This window comes from Syngnathoides biaculeatus, chromosome 10, assembly GCF_019802595.1.
Source record: "Syngnathoides biaculeatus isolate LvHL_M chromosome 10, ASM1980259v1, whole genome shotgun sequence".
NCBI lineage: Eukaryota > Metazoa > Chordata > Actinopteri > Syngnathiformes > Syngnathidae > Syngnathoides > Syngnathoides biaculeatus.
This window is the reverse complement of record NC_084649.1, coordinates 15,802,656-15,813,265: the sequence shown is the minus strand read 5'-3', so window position 1 is coordinate 15,813,265 and position 10,610 is coordinate 15,802,656. Positions and strand designations below refer to the sequence as shown.

Here is a 10,610-nt window from a genome sequence, read left to right as displayed (position 1 = left end):
GTAATGCATTTGGTACCTGGGTCTTCAGTGGGAACCTGCATCTTGAATTTTTTTCCAAGTATGCCAGAGACCATTCCTGATTAAATATTGCGAAATGGGTTGTAGATTTCATTTTCATTCATTTTTTTTTTCTCACTAGAATTAAAATCCACCCCGTGCTATGCACTACTGCGCTATATTTAGGGGAGTCGACGTGTTCAACTGCCTGCACCGGATTGGCTTGGTGCGTTCACTGCACGAGTACATTCGACCAAATTTGTATTAATTGACGTTTGAAAGAGAATTACCCGTTGAGAGTGTGATCACAGGCTTGAAGAACAATATCAGAAAATCTGACGACACCGTTGATCACCAGCTGTATTGACGGGACTTTAGTTCTGGAGTTGTGGTGGTGATTGGCGACATATCCGACATTTTCTCGCGTGCACTTGAAAGCATCACGACCATCCGAGCGGAGGGTTGAACGGCGTCACAGTCATCTCGTGTGTCATTTTCGACGGATAAACCACCTCAGCCGACTTCCAAGCCCGGATCATGACTGACTACACCTGTTAGCCGTCAATTCATCTGTGTATCGCCTCGTTCTTGCAGACGGGACGAGAAATGGCGTTCCACACTGGCACCAGCGCGTCGGTTGCGGCGTCGACGACGACCGTGTTAGCGTTACTAACCGTGGTCTGCTCCTCTCCGGGTAAGGTTTTGGGTTAATCCCTTGACGTCCAGGCCCCTTCGCTTGCTAACGCCTCATTGCTAAAGATGGACGTTGGCAGATAAACATCACCCTTTTCGTCGTGTTATTTCTGTTCTGAGTTGTGTTTGCGTCTCGTCTCGGCGCGCAAGCAGTTCTGTATCTCGTCTGAATTGTTGGAAAAAAAAAACACACACACACAGTATCTAATTAAACGTTTATGTTTTAGAAGAGTTGGAATTTAAAAAAAATCTTTTTCGTTTACTTACGCGATAGTGACGAATATAATATCCGGGTACTTTATGGCATAGGTGATGCAAATAAATGGTCGCCATATTGAGGGATGCGAGACAATCGATGATGCCGTTTGCTTTACGTAGCACTGGCGGTCCTGTCGCTCAAATTGACTTCCCTCTGTATTTTGGTAGGTAAAATCTGAGCACATGTTAGATATCGTATTTTTGTCTTCATTTCAAAGTGCACTTGAGTCGTGATTCAGCAACTAGGCAAAAACAATCCCTCAAGACGAGAGCATCTCAAATGAGTGCACAAGATGACTGAGGAAATATTGTACCCATTCATGAATCTGTACTGTCTGTGGTCACAAGTTGACGGGTGTCAAACTTAATTTTTCTTGCGCTGCATGCATCGTAATTTGATGATAAAGGGCCTGGGCCTCTAAAATGATACCACTTTCAATGAAAAAAACTAAGTTTTCCACTTTAGTTAAATGAAAAACAATGCAAGTATAACGTGAAAACCTTAAAATATAATCTATCCATCCATACACACGTTTTCTGAGCTCCTTATCCTCACAAGGGTTGAGGGAGTGCTGCAGCCTATCCCAGCAGAAGACTGGGTACACCCTGAACTTGTTGCCAGCCATTCGCAGGGCACATATAAACAACCAGTCGTACAAGACTTTTAGAGTGGACCCGGGATTTAAACCCCTGTCCTCAGAACTGTGGGGAGACAGTCCAACTCGTGGCCACCATTCCACCCCTTATGACTTAATATCTTTTTAACAATTTAACTAAACAATCTCAGATTTCTTGAGAAAAATTCGGCTTGAGTTTCTCATCTACATGTGGGCAAAATAACTGCCTATATTTTTAGTATGAAGAATATTTGCCTGTGTTGCTGCACTGTTTATTTTCAAGTTTCCATTTTGTAAACGAGTAGCACACAGTGTTTAGGCCATAAAAACCGAGTACTGTAACGCAGTAACAGATCGTGCCATCTTGTGCCGTTCTAAACTGAGGCCCCCCTGTTTGTTGTCACTGAAGTCACACACAGGACAATTGGGGATTTAGATTAGCTTTAATCAATTGTAGCTGCCATTTGTGTCTAATTTTTTTAGCATCATATAAAAAATGTGTCCAGTTAAGGAGGCTGCAATGAATTTAATACCATTCCCCTAACATTATATTTGCGTTTTTGTCCGCAGTCGGGGCCAACGAGGACTGCCTGTGGTACGTGGACAAGAATGGCACGTGGCACAATGGCTTCGACTGCCCGCTCATCACCTTCTGCTGCGGCAACTGTCAGCGACGCTACTGCTGCTTGGACGCCTTCAAGATGATCACGGAGCGTGAGCAGAAGCGCTGCATGCTCTTCCAATTCAGGTCGGTGCGGCCCTTCGCTAAATCAACCGGCAGAGTTGAAAATCTCCCATCACATTTCTTAAACTTCAACATCGGTTGTTATAATAAACATGTACTGCAAAAAAATGGAGCATAACAGTCTACATCTTCACAAAGTGAAGCGAACAAATATGTGTTCATCAATTTTCCATGGTGATCATTTGGGTTGCATGTAGCTAGAGGCTGGCCAACCTGAATTTGGCCAAAAATTGGACAAGAAATGCTTACTTAGGGTCGGGCATTGATTGAATTTGAGCGATTCTGGTCCCAATTCTGGTTCCAAACGATTCTCAATTCTCATTCTTCCCCTCCCCCACCCCTTCATCCTAGGGATAATTAAATTCACAATTACATAATGAAGATGAAGCCGGCAAATCCCTCTGTGGGTCATAGACATTTGAATTGTGGCGTTAAGGACATCTACGACTTCCACACAAGCCAATTTAAAGTAACAAATCTTACAGTTGTAAGGAGTCAGTAACAGCAGGAAAACATGAAGCAAAACTCTCCAGTGCCATTGAATGTGATGAGGGAGAATATTAGATGTCTGTATATCGCAAAATGCTCCTTTTCACACTATCACCTTACTCTAAGTGTTGCACTGAGGCAGTCATTTATTTTCACTTAGTTAAGACACACTTTTGCGTGTGCTTTCATGTGTCTTCTTTCTTCGACATTTTCTTCATGGTCGGCAGTAACTGAATGTTCGTCCTTGTATGGGTGCCTCTGAAATGGGTCAATAGTCTTTAATAATGATGTAACTCACGTTAGTGGCAGCAGAATGAATTCTGAAATCTACGAAACTATTTTGTCTGGAAGTTGACAGAAAAATGCATCTAAATTAATTGGGAGAAGCTTCATCATGCAACAAGACAATGACCTAAAATATACTGCCAATATAACAAGGGACTTCATCATGGCGAAAAAGTGCAAGGTCTCTGACTGGTCAAGATAATCACTAGACCTTGACCCAATAGAGCATGCATTTTACATACTGAATAGGAGACTGAAGGGAGAAACCAACAAGAACTGAAAGAGGCTGCGGTTAAGACCTGGAAAAGCATCTAAAATAAAGAATGCAACAGTTTGGTGAGGTCAATGGGTCGTAGGCTTGATGTAGTTCTTGCTAGTTAAGGTTATGCCACCAGATATTAAACATTAGCCACTTTGTTAATTTAATGTTTATTCCAAGACTTTTGCTCACTTGAGAAGTTGGTGTCTTCAAATACAATGTGCTCCATCCTGAGTTTTTTAACTAGATGTAAATAGCATGAAATCAATCTTGGAATTCTGAACATTTGTCTCATGTTGATCTTTTGATCTAAAACCCAAATCTCTTCAGTATACAACTAAAGCAAAGGAATTGACCTTGCCGTCCCAATACATTTGGAGGAGACTCTATATTGCCTTTATCGTAATCTGTGGGTCCCCTGTAAATTTAATCCTTTTAGCTGTGATAGTTTTCATGGACGTTACCTCAAACTAAAAATAAAATAATTTTACGTGTTGAAAAATTAGATCTCTCACCAAATAGTAGCTCTCGAAAGTAAATTTCACCGATTTAATGGTTTTACCAAATCCGCACAAAACTGTCAGACTGCATGCTGTCAGTCTAATATGAGGATTTTCTGGCTTCATCTTCATAATGTTATCGTGAATGTAATCTCTTTGGGATGGGAACTATTGTGCCTATAACGAAAAAAACAATCACTCTGAGCCTAATGAATAATTTTTTTTTTCCATTTTGTCCTTTTATAGCTAAATCCTAAGTACTGTGCAGTCATCATTATTCACAGGTCATGGCCACATATTGAAACCCCCAACAGAAGCCCGGTCTACAGTTGCTGTCGAGCTGGGGTCACCAACATAAAAATCTAAATGATGTGCATGAAAAGAAAATTGCTGTATTAAATTTTCTTTTCTGTAAAAGTTCCACGACAGACCTCTGCCTCAAAAAAATTGGCTGCTACAACCATAATGCCATGCAACAAGATGGCACATCCCTAGAGTTTTTTTTTTCCCCCACTTCTTAGTGATGATTGGGTAGTAACAACCAATGAGAATTTACCGTGTCAAACTCCTGATTGGTTGGCCTCTGGTACATGTTTGTAAACCTTTGAAAAGTGAAGGGTAGAAAATTGAATTTGCAAAGGAATGCAAGACAGAGGGTATAGGTAAGTGGGGATGACATTTTGATCAAGTGTGTGGAGAAAAAAACTGATCAATTAAACAAAATTAAGTTAGAAATGCAAAACAAACGTTTAAAATTTCCAATTTCATACTCGTAATTGTAACTCCCACGTAGCATTGAACATGCTTTAACTAGGTTTACAGCTATTGAATGTATTTTTTTTTAAATCAAGTATTGTACCGATTATCCCGATGCTTAGTTGAGTAATCAGATAAAAGTAGATTTCACATTATTATACAATAATGTGACTGTGAGATGGGAGCATTATTTTTCCCCACTTGGGCTAGCCATTCTCACATGTTACGGTAGTAACTGCGATTGTGTGTGTATTGCTTTAAAAGGCGGGGTCCCTGCTTGATGAGTGACAGGAGTGTCAGCAAATGAGAGCGTAGAGTTGGCTGGGCTGTCTGTGTGTATGAGTGTGCCTGTTCCGTATTTTCTTTCAGTTTGTTCAAAGACGCAAATGAAAGTGTAGCTGTGTCTTCTCGACCACTCGCGGGCCATTACAATACGTTTCTAATAAACGACGGTTTACCTCATGAGTATGTTGTAGTAGATTGTGTTAAATCTTTGTTGATTTTTGATTTTTTTTTTTTTTTTTAGTCCGACAACATTAGCCGGCATCGCCTCGTCCATCCTGCTCTTCGTGGCCATTATCGCCACCATGGTGTGTTGCTTCATGTGTTCCTGCTGTTATCTCTACCAGAGACGGTTGCAGCGGGGCCGGACTCCTTATGACCGTAAGAGTTGTCCGTTTTTAAATTGGTCCGCGTCGAAGTCGTAGCGGGCCCTCACGCCGCAATTCGAACGTCTTTGGCCCACAGCCCAGCAGATCCCGATGGCCAGCTACCCCGTGGAGCCGCTGTACGACGCCTACGGAAAACCACTTGGACCGTCCGAGTATCCCCACCCGGGCTATCCTATGGCGCCCCAGTATCCGGGAATGCCCTCTCAGTACCCCATTATGCAGTCCGGACACTATCCCCCTCCCCATATGGATCCTGCTTACAGCCAAGGTAAGACCCACATCGCGCATCTCATTGTGGGGTAACGCAAATCTGGACACGAACACCATTGCGTTGTGACCAGGCAATTAAAGACGTTGTCTACACACAGCACAAGGTCGCTTTTAGTACCGTAATTTCCAGCCTATGAACCACGACTTTTTTCACATGCTTTCAACCCTGCGGTTTATGCAGTGATCCGGCTAATTAATGCATTTTTTTCTAACTGCCGCAAGGGGACACTCTAGCGAAAAAGGTCAGAGTGAGACTGGTGGAATATATGTGCCGAGGAAGTGACTTTTACCGGTCTGGCCCTGTTAGCGCTGCACTAGCGTGTTACTGCCGTTTCTCAGTGATTTTTACCAGTATGTTTTTTTTTTTTTTTTTTAACCAGCCCTGTTAGCGCGGGGCTAGGGTTAGCATTAGCATGGCGGTGCTAACATTAGTAATGATTTTAATGCACGAAAGGGTATAATACAGTCTCACAAGAACAAGGTTGTAGAGAAAATGAGAGTGTAGTTAATAGTGTAATATTCTCATAACATTATATTATATATAATAAGATGTCATTTTATGTGAACCTAATCGAAATATTATGAAAATAAAGTTGTAATTGGATTTTGGGGAAAAAAATATCAGTATTACAACCTGAAGTTGTCATTGTATGTGAATAAAGTCAAATTTGTGAAAAAGGCAGCATTTTGCATCGAAAAACAAACGTGATTAAATGTCATTTTAAGTGGAGTTACAATTATACATGAAATAAGTTATGTTACAACAATAAAATTGTAAGTTTTATGTGTAGTCATAAAAAAGTAATTTTATGTTGCATTTTAAGTCGCATGAGTAAAGCAGTAATTTACACAGATACAGTTGTAATTTTACTTGGAAATGTTTATAATATTATGACATGGGAATTTTTTTGCATCAAATAAGTCATTTAATCACTTGGAAAAAAGTTTAGCTTTGTACATGAAAACAATTTACAAGAAAAAAAAAAGTTTAGTGAATTTTGAATTTCATGTTACTACAAGCATGTTTTCGTTTTATGGGAATAAGGTAATGATCATGGTTTTATATGCAAAGTTGTAATTTTAAGTGAATAAAGTTGTAATCTTACGTCCATAAAGTCAAGTCTTTTTTTACAAAGATAAGACAGAAATTTCACTGCAAATCTGTTAATAGTTGAGAGAATGCGTAAATATACTGTCTATACACTGATGCACTGGATGATAATCACCTGACCATAAATGTTTTTCTTTTCTCAGCTCCTCCACCGTACTCTCCTCCGCAGTATCCTGGCCAATGATCAGATAAACGTGCACACACACACACACACACACATGCACGCATGCGTGCACATACACGCACACACAACATGCGGTCAATGGCAGCAATGAGGGGAAAAATGGACTTTTAAAAGAAGGAAAGCAGCAACATTTCTCACACACACCTCAACAGACAAATGCTTCGGTGTTCATCCAGCATAAAGATGATGATGGGGTTTTTTTTTGCAGCAGGTAACATTTCTGCTAGATTAAATGACAGTGTGGTTTTTGCACAGGGCGTGGTCAGCCATTTTCAAGACTTTGTGTGACGGAAGGTGCCGTGACTGAACAGAAAGCCGCCTCGTTAACACTACATGGTTTTAATTTTGTCATATTGTGAAATTGTTTTGTTGAACAAAAGGGGAAAGTGCATCCAGATATTTGGCAGGCTAAATGTTTGGATGAGTCCTACGACTATTGGAATCAGGGTATGTACAGTACAGTGTGACATCCCTTTCTATTTCCCCCCCCCCATTTATCCTTTTCCAAATACACATTTGACACTTGATAAGTAGTGTTAATGTGGCACGAGGCAACATGCTAGCTCATATCTGTGACTGATCCAGAAATATGATTACATAATGTGCGTTTGTTTTTTTTGCTTTGTTTTTCATGTGATTAAAACATGCAATTGCCATGCAAGTGATGCATGTTGGATTGACAAAAAAAAAAAGAAAATAGAAAAAAAAACAAGAGGTTGTATTTGCTATAAGAACGTGTTAAAAATACCACACTGAAAAGAAAAAAAAATGGCAAAATCTATTTTTTTTTTTTGAGAAAAAAGGTAAAGGTTGTATCCCATGTATTAAGAAACTTTTGTCGAAAATTGTAATTTTAATTGAAGAAAGTTATGGTACAAGTCAAAACGCTACAAGAATTCCAAGTCTTTTGCCAAAATTGAAAGTTGTGTTACAACAATACCATAAATGTAACAAGAAAAACGTGGTAAAATTCCAAGATTCAACCAAAATTTGCTGCTGGATTAAAAAAATATTATTTTTGTGTGCAAATAAAGTCAGAGTATTAAGAGTTAATTTAACAAAATTATCACAAGAACAACGTGTAATTTTTGTGATTTTAAAAAATGTTACAACTAACAAAAAAATTACAATAGATTTTAATATTACAATTATAATTTTACTGGGGGGGAAGTCAGTCTGTTGTAATTTTACAGTGAAATTAACAATGAAATTTGGATTTTTCTAAAAAGCTGTAATTTTACATGAAAAAAGTCAAAACACTATGTGATATGAAGAGTTGGAATTATTACCCTGCGATACCTATTCCAGAAAAGAAGTATTAATTTTGCAACCAATAAAGTTTTCATTTTACTTGAACAAAAGTAATTTTTGCTTGAAAATCCGCAATGGTAAATTGTCATTTCTTTTATGAGTAGTTGAAATTTGACTCAAATAAAAAAATAAATACCAAATTGTTGTTTCATAAGAACATCACAAGAAAGATGTAATATTTAAGTCTTAAGAGTCCAATTTTTTTTTTGTGCTCAATTTCAAAAACCCCAAAAAACAAAAAGGTATAGTTGTGACCTTTGAACTGCTATTTTCTTTCCAGTGTGGTGCTGCTAAAGCCGGTACGTATGCCATGATTGCTGCTCGAAATAACTTGTGGTTTTGATGCTACTTTGAATCTTGTCGTTAGTTGAAACGCTGCATTGTTTTCCATACGTTGCTGGACGCTAACGTTTCTTTTAGCTGCACCGTGTAACATCTGACCAGTGTCGGCATGCTCCCAACTTCCTTTCCTTTCCAAAACGAAGTAGAACTATATTTGCATTGATGTCAATGTAGGATGTGTTAGCGTGATGTCCATGGTGAATATTTACTGTTATGTTTATTATTAGTTCTGGTGTAACATATCAGGTCGAGGGAGTTGGCGGTCGTTTACGCTGCTTTGAATTTTTGAACTGGACGCACAACATCCCACCGCCCCTGTCACCGTGAAACAAAAGCTGTATTTACGCTGCAAGGTCCAAGTGGCACCCCCGATATTTATGTCGAAAAGAAAGGGGCGGGCGCTATTGGTTATCTTCACGTTGGACTCAAATCTGGATTAAAATGGGATACATATTGGATAGCTTTTGGTTTGAGTGCAATGTGAAAACAGATGGGATATGCTTCCATTTTCTGAGCCGCTTATCCTCACAAGAGTGCCGGAGCCTATCAGTTATCATCAGGCAGGAGCCGGGGTACGCCGTGAACTGGCACACAGAGACAAACAAGAGTCGCACTCTCAATCGCACGTAGGGGCAATTTAGAGTGTCCAATTAATGTTGCATGTTTTTGGGATAAGGGAGGAAACCCACACACCCACATGGAGAACACTCCACACAGGCGGGCCCGGGATTTGAACCTTGGTCCTCAGAACGCTCCATAGCTGCACCACCATGCCCCCACAGATAGGATTAATGTCACAAAATGGTGGCAAAGCACAGATCAGAAGACAAAATGGGTATTCCGTTAGGACTGATTTATTTACTCCGCAACAACACAGACCAACAATTATTAGAAAAACATAAACACCATGCATCTAACATGTACACAGTCGTTATCCTTTGTCATATAAATGACTATTCGGTTGTTAAATTAATCAACAGAAAGGAACCAACTTCACATGAGGCTCAATTATAGCATGGGCTAGCCCGCTCATCTAAATTAACTGAAATGTAATCATGTGGGAACACAAAAATGTCGACTACAATTTTACACAAACGGTACTGCGTCATGAAACACTCTGCGGTATTTTCTCTGTTATAAATGTTGGCAAAAGAGATTCCTGAGAGAAGCAACCGCACAAGGTGCGTTCGCCGCCAACGATACAAACGCAGACACGAAACGCCGTCAGTGAATTAAACCTAGCGACGGCGACAGTATTTCCCCAGATGGCGCCAAAGTAATACTTTGTTTGCCCTGCATGCAGAAATAGAAAATGAGTTTTTCAACAAATAATACAAAGATGTGTTCCAAAATTGGAACGGACTCTTGGACATGCAGCGTAAATCCACTTTCATAGTTTAACGGTTGAAATCCATATTTTGGAATCCCGTACCTCATCTGCTTTGCTGTGTTATAATGAGATCTTATTGAGACTTAATGCAAACAATACTTTTGCTTTACAATGTAATAAAATGTACCTCTTGTAGCCAGTTTTTAGGCTATCCAGCTAATTTTTAGGCTATCCTATCCAACACATCCGGGAATGGGAAGAAAGGAAGAAAAAAAAAAAAGACTCCAATGTTGATGGCCCTTATGTTTGTTAGACAAACTGCATTTTCCTCCTAATCGAGCCTTGACTCATTCTGTCTTTTAATCATATTTGCGCAAACTGTGTAATGTTGGTAGTTACTGAGCCATTAGAAAGCACACTGGAAATGTTTCAACGCTTTCACCTGTACTCCACTTCATGAATTCTTCTTCCATGGCTTTTTTTGTTTGTTTGTTTTTCCTCTGATTGTGTGTGTTGTTAAAACTTACTATGAGTTAGGAAAACAACTAAAATGGAAGGTATGATATTGTAATATATAAGAGTAAAGAGTTTTTATCTCTAATGACATAAAGTTTAACTTTGGAATGTATGTCATCCGTCTTGTTTTATTCTGATGATTCGGACTTGCCACTTGTCCTGTTTACTTGATGCTTTGTACCGTGCACCGTGGTCGCCTTTGTCAACTTCGTGTCGTGAAAGGCAGCGGATCAAATGTTACTTTTTCGCCCCTCTTTGGAGAAAACAATTGTACAT

At 39.5% G+C, this 10,610-nt stretch overlaps 1 protein-coding gene across 1 annotated transcript; it reads left to right on the top strand.

Annotated features, from left to right (window-relative positions):
* The first annotated feature begins 46 nt into the window (after positions 1 to 46).
* shisa4 (shisa family member 4) lies at positions 47 to 10,332 on the top strand. The gene is made up of 5 exons (XM_061832858.1): positions 47 to 691; positions 2,136 to 2,313; positions 5,126 to 5,262; positions 5,347 to 5,538; positions 6,795 to 10,332. Exons 1-5 carry the CDS (start codon positions 604 to 606, stop codon positions 6,833 to 6,835), a joined length of 636 nt encoding a protein of 211 aa, XP_061688842.1. The 5' UTR covers positions 47 to 603; the 3' UTR covers positions 6,836 to 10,332.
* The last annotated feature ends 278 nt before the right edge of the window (positions 10,333 to 10,610 follow it).

Excerpts from the sequence above, each read along its gene's own strand:
- shisa4 (XM_061832858.1), top strand. The coding sequence starts at position 604 with ATGGCGTTCCACACTGGCACCAGCGCGTCGGTTGCGGCGTCGACGACG. Across the intron at positions 2,314-5,125 it reads TGCATGCTCTTCCAATTCAG|TCCGACAACATTAGCCGGCA; the intron begins GTCGGTGCGGCC and ends TTTTTTTTTTAG. Across the intron at positions 5,263-5,346 it reads GGGCCGGACTCCTTATGACC|CCCAGCAGATCCCGATGGCC; the intron begins GTAAGAGTTGTC and ends TTTGGCCCACAG.